Source organism: Suncus etruscus, chromosome 4 (genome assembly GCF_024139225.1).
Source record: "Suncus etruscus isolate mSunEtr1 chromosome 4, mSunEtr1.pri.cur, whole genome shotgun sequence".
Lineage (NCBI taxonomy): Eukaryota > Metazoa > Chordata > Mammalia > Eulipotyphla > Soricidae > Suncus > Suncus etruscus.
This window is the reverse complement of record NC_064851.1, coordinates 129463765-129485114: the sequence shown is the minus strand read 5'-3', so window position 1 is coordinate 129485114 and position 21350 is coordinate 129463765. Positions and strand designations below refer to the sequence as shown.

Below are 21350 nucleotides of genomic sequence, written 5' to 3'. Positions count from 1 at the left end.
TTCCTTCCTTCCTTCCTTCCTTCCTTCCTTTCTTCCTTTCTTCCTGTGATTGAAGATAGGTTGTTTCCATGCAAGGAAAATAATTACCACAGTACTCTCTACCTGGATAATATTTTTTTCTTTTTTTTTTTTTACCTTGTTTGAGCATCAATGTTATAAGGTTGTTTTAAATACAGTTGGGTTTTGTTAATAATATTTCTTTTGGGGGGGGCACACCCGGCGGTGCTCAGGGGTTACTCCTGGCTGTCAGCTCAGAAATAGCTCCTGGCAGGCACGGAGGACCATATGAAACACCGGGATACGAACCAACAACCTTTGGTCCTGGATCGGCTGCTTGCAAGGCAAACGCCGCTGTGCTATATCTCCGGGCCCGTTAATAATATTTCTTAATATTAGTACTACCTCTTAATCTTCATCAATTTTACAAAAAAATATTTCAAGCCAAAACATAGTGAAAAACTTGATCCAGAATTCTCTCTGCATGCATGACTGGTTATTCGAGTATGCTATAGAAAAATGTTTTCAGTTATTCCAATATGCTATCTCTTTGTTTTGCGCCAATATTATAATATGATTTTATCTCTAAAGATAATATAAAATTATATACTTAATATGTATATTTAAACATTATTAGTACACATATATCTAATATGATACCAATAACTATATTATTTATTGCTCATAACATATCCTATGCCAGTTCCTTGTTACATTGCCTTCTCCTCAAACATTTTTAAGCTTGTATCAGAGAAATATGTAATCCAGGAAATAATTAATATTATATTGAGTCTGTTGAAAACTGGACAGTAAATCTATTTATAGCATAATATATTAATTAAAAGTTTAGTTAATAAAAATGTCATGACAATTTAGAAATCTAGTAACAAAATTGAACCAAGTTTCCAGCATATATTAAAACTGAATTGTCCAAAAATGCTAAATGTCTAAATTGAGATGATTGTCAGAGTACAAATGCTAACTATCTCTTTGACATTTTCAAATAGTTTGATAAGCTATGAAAACTGTGCTTTCATATATCCCTTGCTGTTTATGGCTTGCTTGTGTTTAATTACAAATGCAAAGTAGGTACTATAATTTTAAAATATGAATTGTATAAATTCAAATATTTTGATGCTTTATTCTCATTATTAAAGTATTATACTTTTTATAAATGATCAATTTTTTATAAAAAGTAAAAATACTTGTTTTAGTCATACAGTATACTAAACCAAACCCTACACAAATTCCAATAACTTATGTCCAATACATTAGTCAGACTCTTTCTATTCACTTCTCCAAACACTTCTTAACATTAGATCTGAGGTCAGATTCTAAATATTTCTTTCTTTTTTTTCTCTTTTTCTTTTTCTTTTTTTTTTTTTTTCGGCCACACCTGGTGACACTGAGGGAGTGCTCCTAGCTTTGTGCTCAGAGATCACTCCTGGCTTGGGGGACCTTCCTAGGCTAGAGTGCAAGAAATTATGGTTTGCACTACCTCTAGGGTCCAAGATTCTAAAGATTTCTTTAAATTTTATATTGATTTGTTTTGTTTTACATACCTCATGCGTGTGATCATCTGTTATTTTGCCTTTTCCTTCCACTTATTTCCTTGTTGTAGCAAAAGGCAAGAATTGATCTTGTTACAGAGAGAGGTGTGAGATAGTATGTAGGTAGCCGTAAATTTTTCAAATTAGTGTTTAATGTTATTTTACTAATAATGTAGAGGTTGAACTGTATTCTATTTTTGACTGATATTTTTATATATTTTATATTTTATATAAATTTTATGTTTATATTTTTCAGGGTTTTATTAAAGAATTATTTAAAATTGCATTTATTTAATATGGTTACTATAATATTAACTTTCAAGTGTTGAATTAAAACAGTGTTAGCATATTGATGTCTGAAGTTTCTGCACAAGATATCCAGGACTATATGCACAATTTTTAGATTCTCATTGATCAAACCTAAGCTAAATTAAATTAATTCACAATTCTATTAAAAGTAAATGAGCGCTATATTTTCTCCACATCACCAGAATCCTCGTTGGTTTTTATTCTTTTGGAATAATGTGCTTTTACTGTTTAATCCAAACACCTCATTGTCCTTTGTCTTTATATTTTACCAACTATAAATGTTAACATTTTTCATGCACTTGTCACATCATCATCTTTTCATTCAGGAAAGTAGTATCTCGGTGATAAATTCATTTAACATATACAACTTTGTTTATTTTACACGTGCTTTTCATTTGTAATCACACGGCAAGAAATCAGACAATGCTGTTGTTATTATAGAGCCTGTTGATCTTTCAAAGTCAAGGAAATATTTATTTACAAGACAATAGCTAGGAATAGAATTTTTCTCCTTTTCAAAATATTTGTTTTCCCAGAATATCCACCACCAAAGTGCCAATTAAAAATCCCTCCACCACAGTTCACAAATAATCTTATCTCTTTGATTATTCCATCTCACCTCAATCTGACAACCTTCCTTTGGAAGTCAGGGTCCAGAGGTTTGTATATATGCTTTTACCATTAAATTGTTGATCTATATCTTAATATATTCAATATTTTCTAGCATAATTCACAGCTTGAAGAGTTGTGGGCTGTGCTTTGCTTTTCATCTTTACCAAAGAGTATTAACTCTTGGTCAAGCTCTGAAGCAGCATTATACAAAGAATGAGTGATTCTACTCTGTCTTTTGAAAAATTAATATAATTACTTTTACTCCTATATTGTCAGCCTGCCAACATTGGGAGTTTATTTCAAATGGACTAATGTATTTTTCCAATAATGCTGAATACTGAGAAACATCAGTAACAAATATTATGAGACAGCTCATTTTCTGTCCTTGAAAACTTACTGTCTTAGGATCTCATAGGATTTTTCATATTATAGAGTGGTAGATCTGGTTTTCAAGCGAGGGATTTACTTTAGAAATTACTATGTTAATGTCCAATCACTTTCAAAGAGAGAAAGCATGGTAAATATGAGCAAATTGTTCTTGAATGAGTCAGCCTCTTCTACGAAATCAATCATGACATTTCTTTCCCTGGAGCTCAGAAAAAAACCTTCTCCATCTAACTCTCCAGGCAGTTACTACAAATTGATCAGAATATACATGTGATGTAGCCAAGTTGCCATTTGTTTATTAAACATTGCCTACAGATTCCTTGAACGTTATTTTTGAACTGTAAAGATAATTATTTACTTAAAATTTACCAATATACTAAGACTTGTTTTGTTTTAAACACTGAAAACTGTAGATTTAAATTCTATATAATAATACGTACTAATTTCTTCTTGTATTTGACATATTTATACTATTTTAATCCTTTTTATAATCCCAATAACCATTTTTCTTTGGGTAATTTATCGTTTTCATAAATATCTACAAAGTATGTATTTATTAAATTAAGTTGCAGTACTTTTAGATACTATTATAATGCTCTTTCATTTAAAATAATAATTATTTAACTTAAAATTAATTTCTTAAAACTTTTCAGAATCATAAATCAAAACAGAAATAACCACTTGACTTTGAAAGTTATTTTCATGGCTAGGATGAGATTTTTCAATTAGAATATTATTTTACTCATCATTCTTTTTGTAGCCCTTACCCAATTTACTATTAGTCTGATCTTGCCTCTCAGCTCCTTTTACAGCTTGGTTGTATTTTGTGTTTGTTAATTTCTGTTAGGTCTCGACTTTCCCAAGATTTTTCTTGTGTTGTATAGTATTAAAATAGTCTATGTCTGATAAATTACCAGCTGAAATATCCACAGTCTTTAAAACTATATAGGACTGGGGGCCAGAGATCTAGGACATACAATGGTTCAAATCGCGGCAACCCATATGGTCCCCCGCGCCTGCCAGGCAGTAACCACTAAATACTGCCTGGTGTGACCCAAAACAAAGAAAAATAGTAAACATAGGGTCCTGGAGCTGCAGTATAGTGTCTATTTTATGTCTATTTCACAGATTGGGGTCTTCCAGCTCATGGCTGTAAAGGGCTCATAAAATTATGGGGCCTGCCTATGTCATGGTCCATGTCAGAACATACCCATATACTTCTCATATTCTTCCACAGAAGGTCCTTTCTTGTCAAGATGAAAAATTACCCTCTCATTGAACATGTATATGGCATCTTAATTTGCTTTTATCGAAATGCTTAAACATATTTTAAATGATGTACTTTTATATCTTGATGGGTGGCTTGTTTAGTAGATCGCTCACATTTAAGATGAGTCTAATAACATTGTTGGATGACATTTTAACTAATAGCTTATGAATAAAAATGATGAGCTAGCTAAAATTCTAAATACTTTTCTTGTTCATTTGTTGCCTGGAGCAAATAAAATTAATTATTTAAGCATTTTCTGTGAAGCTTACTATGTAGAAACAATGATACTGCTGGAGGTAGGAATAAATGCAAAGATCACTTAATTGTGCATATTTAATCTTGATAACATTTTCAAACAGTGTAGATATTCTTCTTACATCGTAAAGTCAAATATAAAATAAAATATCCAATACCAAAGAAAAATAGATATATTCTGATATTTGACAATAAAATTATTAAGTGATATTACAAATATAATATCATTTAATAAGGATTAAATTTTGCATGTCCTATCTATATGGAGAGATTCACTTTAATGAGTATGCTTAAATATTAAAAATCAGAAATTTTCTTTTATGGGATAACAAATTCATTTTATTTACTTTATTCATGAATATTTTTAATAAATTCACATTAAGTTTCTAGTCATCTATTTTTTTTCAGTTGAATTTAATAAGTGTGCTTCATTATGTCTCCTAGAATTTAATAGTCAGTTTTACATGTATATTATTTTTGTTTGTTTTGTTTTGTTTTTGGGTCACACTCAGCTGTTTTCAGGGGTTAGTCTGACAGGCTTGGGGATCATATGGGATGCCGGGAATGAACCCAGAAATAACCTGGGTTATCCACATGCAAGGCAAAATTACTACCACTGTACCATCACTCTGGCCCTACATGTGTACGATTTATGTTAAATTACATTCACTTTTTAAAGCTTCTCAAATTCTCTTTGAGTGGAGTATTAATATGTACTATCCATTGAAAATAAATTATAATTTGTTAATGTAACATATGTTGAGCTGTTGCCATTGTACATTCTTGTGTGGTCACAAGTATTCTTTGAGACCAAAGAATAATATACCCTTAATTTGCTAATCTGCTAAGAACTGTGTACCAAATTATGCCTTTCCTTTGCTAGATTCATGTTCTAGATTTTCTATATGAATTGAAATAGGGGTAATAGCTATCACTTGCACTTGATTAACTCATCTGATATAAGTAAATTGTTGTTGTTGATGTTGTTTTGGGGCCACAACCAGTGATGCATAGGGGTTATTCTTGGCTATGTGCTCATAAATTGCTCCTGCTTAGGGGACTATATGGGATGCCAGGGATCAAACCAAGGTTCATCCTGGGTCAGCTCTGTGCAAGGCAGGAGCCCTACTACTGTGTTATCGCTCCAGCCCCATAAATCATACTCATCATTAATCATTTGCAACTTTATATCACAAAATATTTATGCATTTCTAAAATGTATATTGTTTTCAGACTCTTTTCTCTCTTCCCTACCCTTCATTCCTCCTGCTTCCATTTTCTTCCTTCCCTCTCTTTTCCTATGCTCCATTTCCCTTCCCTATCAATAACTCAAAGACTTTTTCTCATAATTGCAGCACTAAATCTCTGAGCCACAACAACAAAACTAATATGCTATTTAAAGTATGCTATATGTATTTAATATACGCTATATATGCTATTTTAATTTTAAAGCAACAAGAAATATAATACTATAAGTATTATATGTATAACCTTATTAATCATCATGTAATATAATACAATATATTTAAGTAAGACCAGTTATATCTATCACCATATCATTGACAAAATTTAATTGGTTTACCAATATTATTCTTCCTCCCTTTCTGCTCATCAGTTATAACTTTGATAATTTAAAAATGTATTCTTGCTGTAATTAAATCACTCTTTTCTAGGGTTTTTATATATGCTGCATTTGAATAAAATCAAGTAATGATTATTTCTTCATTTGACTTAAACACAATACCTTATATTTTCATGCATTACAGAGTTTAATATTTTTATAGATGAGAAATAGTTAATTGTATGTAATAAAATATATACCATTTCTAATTTATTCAGTCATGTATCTATAGGCAGTGTTTATTTATAGTTATTAGCTAATGTGAATAATATTTCAGTAAATTTGGGGTACTTATAGTCTCTATATTTATAAATTTCAGAGCAACCCACGTATCTTACTTCAATATGAGTTTTTATATTAAATATAAAATAAAATATATTAACTATGATGATATCTTCATTTTAATGCAAATAAAATAATTACTGTCTAATTAAATATTGAAGACAAATTAAATTAAAATATATCTTAAACTTATACATGAGAATAGAAAATACATTGTAATTCATTCCTAAGGAGCTAAATATTTTCTTTAAATGGCTCTTGAGTTCATATTGCATAATAATATTTTTGTTCAATGAATGACTCTTTATCAAATACTCTTAACATGAGTTGAAGACTTTAAGTGTTAATTTGTAATCCACTCAACGCATTCATTGAAGTAGGAGTCTCATGCTCTAATCCCTTGGGATTGGGTAACGCAGATCTGGAAGCAAACACTGACACAGGAAAATATCCACACAGGTTCAGGAAATTTCCACCACAAGCTTTTTACTCATTAACAAAATTTTTTACTCATTAACCAGCAGGCATATAAACTAATTTTGGAAATCAAAACCTCAGGCATCTTTTCCCAGAGATCCCAGTCTTTATTAGGAAGAAAAAAGACCACCCCCCTGAAGTGGATAATAGGTAGGGGTAAGGGATCATCCAGAGGTTCTTCCAGTCTGTTAGTGACAAGCACAAGCAAAGAAGAATTATCCTGATTATTGTAAAAACCAGTTAGTCCAATAACTTAAGTGTTAATTTGGGGATGTATACATCTTAAGAATGGTATCATTAAAATTTGAAATGATTTTAAAGCATCTTATAGATTTTATTTTAGGAAGTATATGGTTTATGGTTTCTTATTACTTCCTTGAAATGATTTTATTAGTTGAGAATATTTACTTAATACCTTTATGGGAAATCTAATGGATATAAAGTTCTATCATTTTCTGCCCTTCATATCTTTCTCTAACATTGAAGAAATTTCAATGGAGTATTATTTTCTGTAATAACTAATAAACTAGGAACAGTGGATTTCTGTTGAGCAGTCACCAGATTCTTGGGTCTGTATCTTATAATGTTAAGAAATAATATTTGTTTTTCTGAAGTTTATTACTACTATCCACTGATATTATCTCTGTTTCCTATTGCTATCTACTCTGATAAATAAATATTATAAAAGAAAGTATAAAAGCATGTCCAAGGACATCCACTGAAATTATCCCATCTGTGTCCTATTGCTATCTACTATAATCAATAAATATTATAAAATAAAGTATAGAAGCATGTCCATGACCTTTTAGCATGTGTCTTCTCACAATAATTTGCAAGAGATCACTATGATTCATCATAGGCAGGAATATAAAATAATATTTTAGAAAAAGTTTATGAAATAGCTAGGAACAGTGCTGAAATTTAAAATTTTTGCAATTCACCCTTGGAACTAGTTGAAGGACATATAACTCAAAGATTAAGGAGGAATGCCAAATTCATTTAATTAGGTTTTATTGAACAATGCTGAGTGAATAGCAATAACATTAAACAAATAGTGATTACTAAATATGTGAGTATTCACTACATGTCTTGATCTCTTCCCTTTTCTACCTGAGGGAATCATTGCATTAAACAAAACAAAATTTCAGTCTTCACAGGTCTCACTATGTCTATTTTCTTAACTGATTTAAGTTAATAAAATATGTAAAGCATGGATCTTACATGAAGAAGTTATTGCTGTAATTTTTTGTTGCACCTATAGTTTGCAAAAATAGAGAAGTGACTAAAAGTTGTCAGATTAAACTTGTTTATACATAAAAATTTAAAATATCTATATGCTTAAGGAATTGGTGTTTTGAGATTAAGCAGAAGAAACAAAGGATAAAGCATAATTTGGAAAGCTTTCAGGTCTTCTTGATATAAAATTAAAATTCTGATATAATAGGCTGGCAACGAGGATTAATAATACAAATGTAAAAATTAAAAAAAAAACTGCCTCTGCACTTTCCCAAATAGGCATATAGCCTTAGCATAAATAAACATAGTTTAATCACTGAAATAAAATAAATATGCATTATTTAATAAATGGGCATTAAAATTATTAGATATTTTAATTTAAAGTATTAGATTAAATAAGACTCAGTAGGATTTTAATTTGGAGTATTGCAGATTCAGAAATGGGCATTCCAACTAGAGGTATTTCTTTTTTAATATTATTGTCTAAATGTTCTCCAGTATAAATATATATAAATGATACATATTTATTACAATACTAATTCATATGTCAAAAAAGTTCATAATTAATAAATTGGTTTGAATTAATATTTCATTCACTTATAGGTTTGTTTCTAAATTTTAAATTGCTTAAAATACACAATTTCTATATCTATTATCTATTTCTTTAGTCAAGAGTTATTGAATTATATAATAGCATGATAAAAGGAATAAAGATGTTACCGAACTGACATTATCATGATTTCCATAGTGCTCTTTTAAATAAACATAAAATAAATTTTATATTAGCTTATTTTATAATAAAGTCAGAGACACTAGTGGAAGCATATTCCAGAAATTTGGAGATTAATTTTTATTATGCATACCTTACATAACTGTATTTTGTGCTAGATGAAATATAAAATACATGTAAACAAAGAACTTCGTTAGTTTGTTCATTTCAAGGAGGAAATTTAACTTTCTATCTACTCAATAATTCTTAGCAAAGAAATAAGGAAAAATCATTTCTCAGGTAGTTCTAAATTCAAGTTTAAATAGTGTCTTCATTAAGAAAGGAGAGGAAAACTAACGGACCTCTTAGCAGAAAGCAAATTATTTTATGAAGATGAATAGTAACTGAGAATAATAGACGAAGGGGGTGATAATTTGTGACAAGGTTTTTACTCTGCAGTGTGAACTTCTCTTTTACTGTAATAATAGTCAATCTTCCCAGGTTCATTAATCTCCCAGGGAGGGGATATGTGACAACATTATTGCTTCAGAGGGCCTGTCTTCCAAGATAAGGGCTGATAGGAGTATTCAGAGAAAGTCTCTCTTTCACATTTGCTGTATTTCAACAGCCAGTAGATTAAAAAAATCAGCATAATGAAGTGGCATATTTTAGGTGTCATATTCTCTATAAATAAAACCAAAAAAAATACAATTCAACAGAAAAAATAGAGTAAGAGTAAAATAAACATCCTTCAAAAGGATGTGTCCGATGCACCAGTTAGTTTTATTTATTTCATTACACCAGCACTGAATAGATGCTGATTTATAGTATGTAAAACAAGAGAAAAATAATGGTATTAAATCTTTTCTCTTTTTTATTTTCTACCTCTGATAAAAAGGAAGGTCATTCTAAACTTGATAATTAAGGTTCCTGACCAAGATTAGTCTAAATTATCCTCTCCCTTATGGTCTATTTTTTCTTATATACCTCCTACTAAAATTCAGTGGGAGATTTGGGGTAACTGGGACCAGTGGACCATTTCTCCAGCACTCACAAAGCAATAAACCAATAGTGGTGCCACGTCACAATAACTATTCAGGCTTCTTTCTATGTGACTTGTCAATGTCTTTTGATGTTGAACTTGTCTACATTATCTTCTGCCTCTGACTTGTCCCATCCAATATGGACTTTATCATTTATTAATTTTGAAACTCTAAACAGATCAAAAGTACAAATAAAATTATTGAACCAAATTTGTTATCTTTATCCAGGCATTCAATACTGAATAGTACTAGAGGTACAGGATTAAAACATGCTTTGATTAGATTTTCTTGCTCTTACAGGTCATCTTTGTTTATTCATTTAAGCAGAAGGTTCTAAACTAGATAATCTTTTTTTTACCAAAAAGGAAAAAAAGCAAGTAAATTATTGAGGTACAGTAAAAAAACTTTACATCAAAAGAAACTTTAAACTGTAATTTCAGGTTGTAAATACACAAATTTCATCAAGTGTTCTCAATTTTTTAATAAGGTTATTCTTTTTTTTTTTTTTTTTTTTTTTTTTGGTTTTTGGGTCACACCTAGCAGCGCTTAGGGGTTAATCCTGGCTCTATGCTCAGAAATCGCTCAGGCTGGCTCAGAGGATCATATAGGATGCTGAGATTCGAACCACCATCCTTCAGCATGCAAGGCATTTGTTATTCTGTAAAGATTTTCAGTCATATTTCTACTCCCAATTGTGAAAGTGTAGCAATGCATGGGACATGGGGAGAGTGCACCTCATGTTTTCAGTCTGAGGGTAAATTATGCCATGACAAAATATATTGTTTTATTATGTTATTATACCTTTCAGTGGACCAAAGACTTTTTAATCTTCAAGCATTTCTTAACGGATAGGGAAGAAACATGTTTTAACATGTTTTAACATATAGATTTTTCTATTAAAATAATCTGTAAGAATAGTATCATTGTATTACTTCAAGTTACCAAGGCTTAAATAAATATCAGAAACAAAGACAAGTTGATAATGTAGCATATAGAGAGTATACCATGTATGGGACTGATGCAGATCTTATCTCCAATGCACTTATATAATACCTTGAACCCAACTAGGTGTGATCTCAAAGAACATAGACAAGAAAAAGCTCTGCGCCAGAGAGATAGCACAGCTGTAAGGTGTTTGCCTATAGGACAGGCCCCAGTTAGAATCCCGGCATCCGATATGGACCCCCAAGCCTGCCAGGAGGACTTCTGAGTGCAGAGACAGGAGTAAATCCTGAGTGCCACGGGTGTAATCCCCACCCCCAAGAAACAGAATAAGTTAACAATTATACTGGGCCTTTTCACATTCAGCATAATAAAACAACAAAATTTAGATTAAGCTGAATCACAAGAAAGTACTTCTTAAATAAAAGGGATTAATTTTATGTAAATTTTATGTAATGTTATGTAAATTATGTAAAAGTGAATAAAATTAACTGTTGGGTACCTAAAAATCTTTTAGTTGTCTGCATTTTTTAAAATAAAACTTTTGTTCATATGAGAGCATGTTTCCCATTCAATGTCTGTTCAGGTTTTTCTTTTCTGTCAGGCTTGGCCAAAATTCTTTTCTATTTCCTATCTCAAGAGGCAGCCCATTTGATTCAGATCTCTTTTATCATTTTTAAAATTCTGTGTCTAGGCTGCTTTTCCAGGTAGTAAAAACTGACTATAGCATTTTCTGTAAAACAACTGGAAAAAAAATATCCATTCCAAATGGGCATTTTTCTTAAAATGCAAAATTTAACTGCTATCATTTTGGAGTGTACCTTTGAGAATCAACTACCATAGATAGGGAGAAGTTTAAATTGCCATGGTAAGTGAACTTTACTGGATGGTTTTCAATCTCTCTCAACATTAGTGAGTGTTTGGAGACTCATTTTCTGGGAACAGAAAACAAAATGCCTTTCTGCTATGTAAAGTTTATGCCATATAATTTAGACACAGCCTTTTTTGGGTAAAAATTATATTTAAATCATAGCTTTAAAATTAATTCCAGCAAAATGCACTCCTTTTAAGAGGATACAAATACCAAAGGAGATAGAGAAAAAATTTGAAAGTGAATATTTTGAATAATTTAAAATTAAAAGATTACTTTAATGTCCCACTTTTTAAGTTACATATTGCTCTTATGTAAGTCAATTTAATATTCATTTGAGAGTCAAGGAAACTGGGACAGAAAAAGGCTAACTAACTTGTCCTGGCATGCTCAGATAGACTGGCTTGGCTGGGATTGCAACCTCACCCGGAAGTCTGAAATTGCATTTATTCTATTGTGTTCCATTCCCTGTCTGAACAAATAAGAAACAATGTAGTGTTAAATCTAACATGATAAAAACTTAATGAACAGTGACACCAACATGATTTACCACTTCTCCTGCAACATGAGCTACTCCTAGTGAGTATGTTTGGAGTTTTGGAACCTAAATTTGATTTTTATGATCACAAGGATGCTGAAGTTGTTAGTTAAGTGTGCTGGGTGCAAGAAATTAAAAGTCATTTCTCAAATTATCTAATTTACTTTCCAGAAAGCACATGTTCCTCTTTTACTCATATTTCCTATGACAGAGAATATATGAAACAGGTCTAAGTGGGAATTAGATGTTTAATTTCTACTTTTATTATAAGAAATCAAATAACTAAAATGGTAGACAATTTTCTTTCTTTCAAGAATTTTATCACTACATTTTGTTTAATATCCATATGATTATTATTAAAAATATTTGAGTACCACAAATTAAAAAAGAAAATATTGACTTCTGTCACTGGAGCAATAGAATAGCAGGTATATTATTATTAATATTATTATTGTTATTATAATATGTATTAGTATTGAGACCATACTTGAAGTGCTCAATGGTAAATAGGCAGGATGCAATTATATGAGACTGAAATGTCTCAGAGGAAAAGAAATTCCTGCAATAATAATAACATATAATAATAACATATTATAATATTAACATATTATAATAACAATAATAATAACAAGAAAAATGAGTTCTTTTTCAACTTTATTGAAAAAATTGAAATGTAATTATAAAACTAGTAGTGGAAAAAATTTCTTCTGAATATCTGGCTTGAAAAAAATTCTGATTTCACCAAGCAAGCACTTACATCAAAATTTGAGTAATATTTTTTTTGGTTTTTGGTAAAATGCAGAATTTAAAAGTTTGGACCTAACTTAAGTCCACCCTTTTTTATTTATTACTGCCATTCTAAGTTGTTCAAATACCTCTCCCTCCCCAAATCCCAAGATAGCAAGCATATAGTGGACATCATGTCTTTAAGAAAATATTTCTAACTTACAAAACATAAAACTGAGAATTCAATTACAATTTTTATTTTTAGTCTCATCAGCCAATAACAATTTAAAACATGGTGTTTTAATTTAACCTCTTCTTTACTTCATCTGTTCTTAAAAATATTAGTTAATGTTGATTTTGTTTTAACTGTTATAAATGGCTCCAGTGAGTTTTATATATGCTTTACATGTCCCTAATAAGGAAGAACAGAAAAATATCATGTTTTTTCACATATTTAAGAAAACAGGTAATGAAAACCTCATTGACTAATGAAAGATTATTTGAGTATAGAAGATGTTGATATGAATATACTAAGTTCAAGACATGGTAATACAAATGGAACAGGTCTGTGGGAATGGAGGGTTTGAAGCAGTGTGCTGTAAGGTCTTATTACTGCATGTTCCTGAGCCAGGCACCTGCAAACTGTAACTGCTAGCAAAGTTATTTTCAGATTTGCATATGCAGATGTGAATCAGAATACCATACCAATAAAATCTCCAATCTATTCTCAGTAGTTTATAAAGTTATAACATTCATGTATTTTTTTAGTTTATAATTAACTTTAGTTCACTTGATTTCAAGAAAACATAAATAATCACTACTTCAGCATTATCATATGAATTTTGGCTTCATATTTAATGACCCTATTTTATTTTTTTTTCTGTGCCCTATCTTTCACATTGACTTGTGCTCTCAGAAACCTCATTCCTTTGCTCTTCTCTGATCCTAAAATTACAATTAATACTGTCTCCACTTCCTCATGTTTTATTTTCTATTTAGATTTTGTTCACTTAGAAGCCTTTTGTGATTGTAATTTGATATCCGGTATCACACACTTTGGGAAATATTCTCATTCAACAATTTAAGATTAGTTTCCCATCATATTGTTATAGCATGTTCAGTACTTGTTCTTATATATTCAAGAAAGAAAGCAGAGGACTGTGAGAAATGTTCTCATAATGTCATAGAAATTTTATTTTGAAAAGGAAGGCAAGTAGAGGGAAATAGTGCATGTAATACCCTTCAGTTAGAACCCTGGGAAGAGTAGAAAACTCACTTTTACATTATGTTACTCTGTGATGGGTATTCACTTTATTATTTTTTAAGAAACACTATGTCATATGTAAGGAGTTGGGGAAGAGTAGAATGATTGGAAGAATTTTCTTTTATGCATATATTGCGTACATATCCTGACCCTCACAAGGTCACTGCCACTCTCAGGATTTTCTTTTCCTCTGGGACATTTCAGTCTCATATAATTGCATCCTGCCTATTTACCACTTGTCTATGTTATTATTTCAAAACACTCAGGTCTATTGACTTTTTAATTAAATCACTAGGAAATGAAGAGTAAATGGTTGTTAATAGTTGAGTTTCAATCATAAAATATTACACCATTCCTCATTTCACCAATTTCATTTTCTTTATTTTTCCCCCACCCCACCAATTCATTTTCTAATACCAATTTCCCCAGTCTCCAAGCCATCTTATTACCACGTAACCTGCCTCTATGCACCGTATCTATTAATTAATGTGTTCTATAAATATTCTGGCATAATATAATTTTTATTATAAAGCAGCCCAGCACGTTATCATTCAATTCTGTTTATCCTATCATTGTACTTTCCCAAAATGAGAGTTTAATACTTGCAATAATTTTGAACTCTGCCAATAAATATCATCAAATGTATATATAATCAAACAATTACTCAGTTCTGCCTAAATTCTCAAATTCCATACCCTCATCTTTACATTTACATGTAAAACCCCACAAAATAATGATGCCAGCTAGATTGGAATAAGAAGCATTCTCCTTTGGCAGTGCTGTTTCATACTGTTGCCCCTGTCTGTGAGGCAAGTGGATAATAGCAGATGGTCTCTGCTAATCTAGTTAATTTCTTTCCCATTCCATCCAGCTCTATAGACTTCAGACTTCCCTAGGGCTAAATTATTAGTGATCATCCATGTGTAGGTTGTCCAGGTTCTTTTTTTAGCTTTTCTTTGCTGTGTTACCAAATTTATTTAAATAACCTTCTAAAACCATATCCTCATATCTTTAAATTTAAAAAAATGTTGAAACAGTTTCACATTCTAATTATAGTTGCTTATGCATCTTTTATTTGATCTCAAAAGATCTTGCTGGAAATTGTAATCACATTATCTGAAATATGAAAACATACTTCTTTGTAAAGAAAGTATGAAAATCAAATTTATAATAGTTCATCTTATAATTACTGTCAATACAAGAAAATGCATTTCTCTTAATGTAAGTAAGTGCTCTTTGCCATCTTGACCAAGAAAACTGATGTCTTTCTTTTTCTTTGTATTAAAAATGAATGGCAGTGTTTTAAAAAGTTATTCTACACTAATGAAATTGTGTAGACATGAAATAAGATATGAAACAGAATTGCAAAACTAAGATGAAGAGCTTCCTCCCTGAAAAACTAAATAATTGCAAAACCAGGATTTTGAGGGTACTGAAATTATACTGAAAAAAGAAGGCTAACCTAGAGAAACAGCCCTGTCTATACAGTGGCATTTCTTTCAAGATATTGTAATCATCTCTCTTTTAGAAAATCAACTTAATGTTCTGAGAAATTATGTATCTCTATAATTGTAGATTTGATTGATAGATTCAAGAAATTGGAAAGACAATAAGCGCTCGGTAAAAATATATTTTATAGTGTTCTTATTATGTCAAAGGAACAATATATTTCAGAATATATATTCTTGGAAACGGATGATATATAATAATTTAAGTAAAAATTTTTTAATTTGGAATAATTTACTAAATGTATAAATTTACTAAATGTATAAATTTAACAAATTTGGACATTTAAATTTTAGGGTGGTAGTATTTATGTATTTATATTCTTACTTATCTGTGTTCATACAGTAATAATAATAAAAAGTTTTTTAATCATTAAAAGTCAGATATTAACAATTGAGTAATAATACATTTTAATGAAAATTCTAACTTTCTTTTACAATATGGATATTCTAAAGTGCTTAGTGATGATAAAAATACATAAGATAATAACAATATATTATTGTTTAATAAAATTACATTGCATTTCTTGGAATGATAACAGATTGAATAAAATACATTTTTATATTTTAGTAATAATCTATGCCTTTTTCTTTTTGATTGCTTATTAGAGAATTTTGGTACATTTACCAAATTCTCTTAATTTTTTTATTTCTTAGGATTTAAAGATGATTTTCTTAGTAATTTTTTTATTTCAATGACTTAATAAATCTTCATATCTTTCCTAAAGCATTAAAAAAACTCTTCATGATTAAGTGAAAACCATAAAAATAGAATGCTGTAGAAAAGCAGTTTGATTTGAAAAACTCTGAGTGACTATGCATAATCTTAGTAGTCCCTGCATTTTACTTGTGACATTTTTAAACCAATTCAATCAGAGAATGTTTTCTACAGTCTATCAGCAAGATCAGGCTTTAATAGAGTATTTGAATTCACCTATGGTACTTGTTATTTCCTCTGAGCTCTTCCTTGATGGTCCCTGGATTTCTTCCTGTATTCTTCTAATAACATATCTCTACTTGCAAATATAACTAATATTTTAACTGTAAAAATTCTTCCAATTTTTTTTAATATTTTGTATTTAAACACCTTGGTTACAAACATGATTGTGGTTGGGTTTCAGTCATATCAGATGACACCCCCCCATCACCAGTGCAACATTACCATCACCAATGACCCACATATCTCTCCTCCCCTCCCCGCCCCCACCTGTACTCTAGACAGGCTTTCCACTTCCCTCATATATTCTCATTGTTAGGATAGTTCGCAATGTGGTTATTTCTCTAACTAAACTCATCACTCTTTGTGGTGAGATTCATGAGGTTGGCTATAATGTCCAGCACTCCTCCCTTTTTCACTGAAAATTGTTGAGAAATGTCTTTCATTTTTTTAAAAAACATAGATGATGAGACCATTCTCCGTCTTTCTCTTTCCCTCTGACTTATTTCACTCAGCATAATAGATTCCATATACATCCATGTATAGGAAAATTTCATGACTTAATCTCTTCTGACGGCTGCATAATATTCCATTGTGTATATGTACCACAGTTTCTTTAGCCATCCATCTGTTGAAGGGCATCTTGGTTGTTTCCAGAGTCTTGTTATGGTAAATAGTGCTGCAATAAATATAGGTTTAAGGAAGGGATTTTTGTATTGCATTTTTGTGTTCCTTCCAAATTCTTAAGCAAGATTATTTATCTGGTATACATTATCCACACATTTCTACACATCTCTTTATTTTTATATTCAGGCCACAACTGGCTTGCTCAGTCATGACTTCTAGCTCTGTACTCCATGATTACTCCTGGTGGACTTGGGGATCAGGGTGTCAGTGACATACTCAGCTCGAGTGTATAAAAAATAAACCCCTTACTTGCTGTACTATCTCTTCACCATCAAAATATCTTTAAATTAGAACTTATTAAGGTCTAAATGTCTAGTCTCATTGGAATATCACCATATATAGTAATAGTGGTAAATAATAAATAGGTAGTTATTGTGGAAAAAGTTTCTCTGTTATCCTTTATTATAACTTTGAGTTCTAATTATTTGACTTAGTAAATAATTAGATAATAACATTATTATTTGACTTAAAGGGTAGGTTCCCAAGGAATGCTCAATTCTTGAAGATTCTGAATCAGCTACTGTGGAGATTTGATATGAGGATATAATGGGGTCTCCTTGGGCTTTTGTATCAAGGCTAACATTTGGGTAGGTTGGGATGCTAGAGATTAACCAGGACTAGATGCAGGCAAGCCATGCTCCTTAATCCCTGAACTATCTCTTTGGACCGTGGATAGTATAATTTTACATTTAAACCAAAACAAAAAGAAAATAACATTTTTCACTTCTAAACATTTATTTAGAGCACAGTTGAATTAGAATCATAAGAGCCACTTTCAATTATTAATGTCAACTTTATTTTGATATGTTCAGAATCATTTCTGTTTATATAGTAATTCTTGACATACCGAAGAAAGGCAGTTTGAGCAAAATCTAAAGAGAAAATTAACTGCAAAATGTTTCCACAATAAATAAAGTATTTTTGAAAAAGTGTTTCTATACTTAGTTACAAATGTATTGTGGAGATTATCTGACCATTGGCTCTTTCTTTGACTGTTTTATTTTATTTAGTTTTATTTTACTTATTGTGGAGCTTAAAGCAGTGCTTAGTTCAAAAGCCATTCCTAGAGATTCTTGAACAAACATTTTAATGATGGGGCCTGATAATAAGGTGCTGGTTCGTCTCTGTTATTCTAGGGACATCCCGGGTCACGTTTGCCAAAGCACTGGTACTCCTTAGGCTGCACCTAGGGATCCTTGGAAGGCCTCATGTGGTGTGGGATCAAACTAGTCAGGAATATTGTAGATGTTTATGCTAATCCCTGTGCTATTTCCCAGGTTTCTTCTTTGGCATTTGAAGTCTTATTGATAATAAATTGTACTAGATAGTTTATAAATGGTGTATTCATTGGTAGGCATCAATTTAAACCAAATTTAGTTTATTTATTGGGGAATCATATATAGCATTATCCATAAGTTACTTTAATCAAGTTTTTTGGACACTAAGAGGACCATGGTTTGCTAGGTGGAATCATGGCCTCAAGTATGAAAAGCCTGCACATTAGTCCTTTTACTTACATTTTCAGCCTAGCAAAACAAAATTGTGCTCTAAAGATTTATATCATATAACATATAACATAGTATAGCATAGTGGTGTGACAGAAGATTTTTATGAATAATTAAAAATTTTCATAATTCTATATTAAATTCTAATTCTAAATTAAAATTTTTCATAGGTTCTTGTCAATGCACTTAGACTTGATTAAAATATTTTCTCTGAGAAATTTATAACCTTCATTTTTATTTTATAAAAGTAAAACTTTTATAGTTCATCTCAGTCTAGCCTTGAAAATAAATCAATTATATTCTAAAAGTTCTTTATCTATGAGTTGTTTATTTGCTAACATAAACTGGAATCTTTATATATTCCTGAAATTAAGGCTACTTATTGGAATTGGGAATCTGCCTGAAATTAATACTCCTCTAATAATTACAATAATTAAGTGAATGAATCTAATATAACAGCATTAATAGTAATAGCAATATTATTTTAGTGATGCTTTTATTGGATTAATAATTTTTGCTATGCAGCTATATTTCCTCATTAGAATAATAGAGCACTAAACAACTCATTATTTTGTTATATTATGTCTTAGTTTAAAACACAAGTTATTGATTTTATTTTTGAATGCTTTTTTTCTTTTTCATTCTTTTTTTTCCTTCTTAATTTTTTCAGATGACACGAGAACAATACATACTAGCAACACAACAGAATAACCTGCCAAGGGCTGAGAATGCACAACTGTACCCAGTAGGAATTTATGGATGGCGAAAGAGGTGCTTATACTTCTTTGTCCTTCTGCTGTTGGTTACCATGATAGTTAATTTAGCCATGACAATTTGGATTTTGAAAGTTATGAACTTCACTGTGGTAAGTACCACCCTGATTTTACATTTATTGCTTTTGGTTCAATGGTGATACAACTCTAATTTTAATATAAATTTAAATTAAATTATTTATCTAAATATTTGAAATATGTCTTTAAATTCTAAAGACATCTATTTTATAACTTCATTTAGCATAATTTCCTGATACATTTATTTTTTAATAGCAGGTAATATATATGAAATTTGGAACATTTAGATCTGAGTCAATATGGAACATTTATTTCTTTGAAAATTAGAAAAGAGAGCATAGAATATTGCTTAATATATCCCAGAATCTAAAAAGTAATCTCTCTTTAGAGAAGATGTCTTAGTGATTATTGATATTGAAATTTTCATATGCTTCACCTAGGGTACTTCTATATTTCTCAAAATCTGCTTTCTTTGTAAGATTTCACATGATCAAATTTAAGTCATAAAATTTTTACTAGGTTTCATGTACCAATATCTATAATTGCCATCAAATTAATTCTGTTAGAGCATGGATGGATAATAGACTATGTAGCTGAAATTAATTTTTATGAAGATTGATAAAAGTAAAAGTGTTTTATAATTAATTAATTTTCCTTGTTTGTTGATTTGTGTTAAAAAATTGGCAACTTTAACAAAGTATTGTTTAGATAATTCCATATTATCTGACTGAATTGTTAAATTTCTCTATTGTATCTTAAAATCTATCCACCTTATTTAGACACATCAGATATTTTCACATCTAAAATATATATTTTCTTTACTAATTAGATTGTTATTATTAGTTAGAGGTTTGAATTTAGGATCCTGTACAAACCTAGCAATTTATCATTACAGAACTTTCTATGTAAAACCGGTTTTCTTGTACTGTATTGTGCTTTTATTTCTCAAGAGGGTTTCTCTCTTCACTTCACTCAACCTATTTTAATTCAAAACCAAAATCTAGTTCATTTCCCTTTCTCAAATGGAAAAATGAGTCCAGCATCTGTACGTGGGGTAGCAGCACTGTTGTATGCAAGAGCCTGGAAAGGCAGGTGGATTAACTTTCCAGAGAGCAAAAGCTCTAACTGTGCAGTTCTTAATAAAACAGCATATGCTCATGGAGAAAAATGAGCTGAGCAAGGATTCCATTTTTTTTCCTAATACACAGCAAATATTGAATAGTCTAAAAAAAAAAAAAAAAAACCAAAGAAACTGAAAAGAAGAATACATTGATTGAATTAAGTAGTGTCCATTATTAGAGAAAACAACTGTGTCCTAAAGATGATTGTGTGATCAGGGCCAGAGACAAGGTCTCAGAAACTGTGGTAAGCATAATGTAAAACTGAAGACTGAAAGCAAATCACTGTTTTGGAGACTCTGGCAAAATATATCTGAACCATTTCTTTGTCCTCCGAGCTCATCTGCTGCACACTCCAAACCTTATTTGAAAATGTTTTGAACAAATATCACTGGCTCTACCTATTGTTTTTTTTTTTTGAGCTATGTTTCCTCTCATGACTTGTGTCTGAATGACTCGAGTCTGAGTTTCATTATTGACTCTTTAACTTAAAAGAGGGTCAACATGGATATCTATCTATTCCTGCAGATTCTTTTATGCTGACAGAACCATCAGGTAAACTAGTAAATTCTCAAGCTCATTCTCCTGAACTAGAGAAACACATATTTTTAAATGCCATCTTATCCAAGATTTGAAATTTCAAGTATTATATTTTCTCTACCCAGAGTCATCTTTCAGAAGCTTAGGAATGATGTGATCAATTTGATCATTTCAGGGA

At 30.6% G+C, this 21350-nt stretch overlaps 1 protein-coding gene across 1 annotated transcript in view; it reads left to right on the top strand.

Moving 5' to 3' along the window:
* SGCZ (sarcoglycan zeta) overlaps positions 1-21350 on the top strand; it is a 1030117-nt gene that overhangs the window by 618526 nt on the left and 390241 nt on the right. Inside the window, exon 2 of the mRNA XM_049772438.1 lies at positions 19394-19588. Within this exon, the coding sequence (XP_049628395.1) occupies positions 19394-19588 (195 nt within the window). The remainder of the gene's footprint in view (positions 1-19393; positions 19589-21350) is intronic.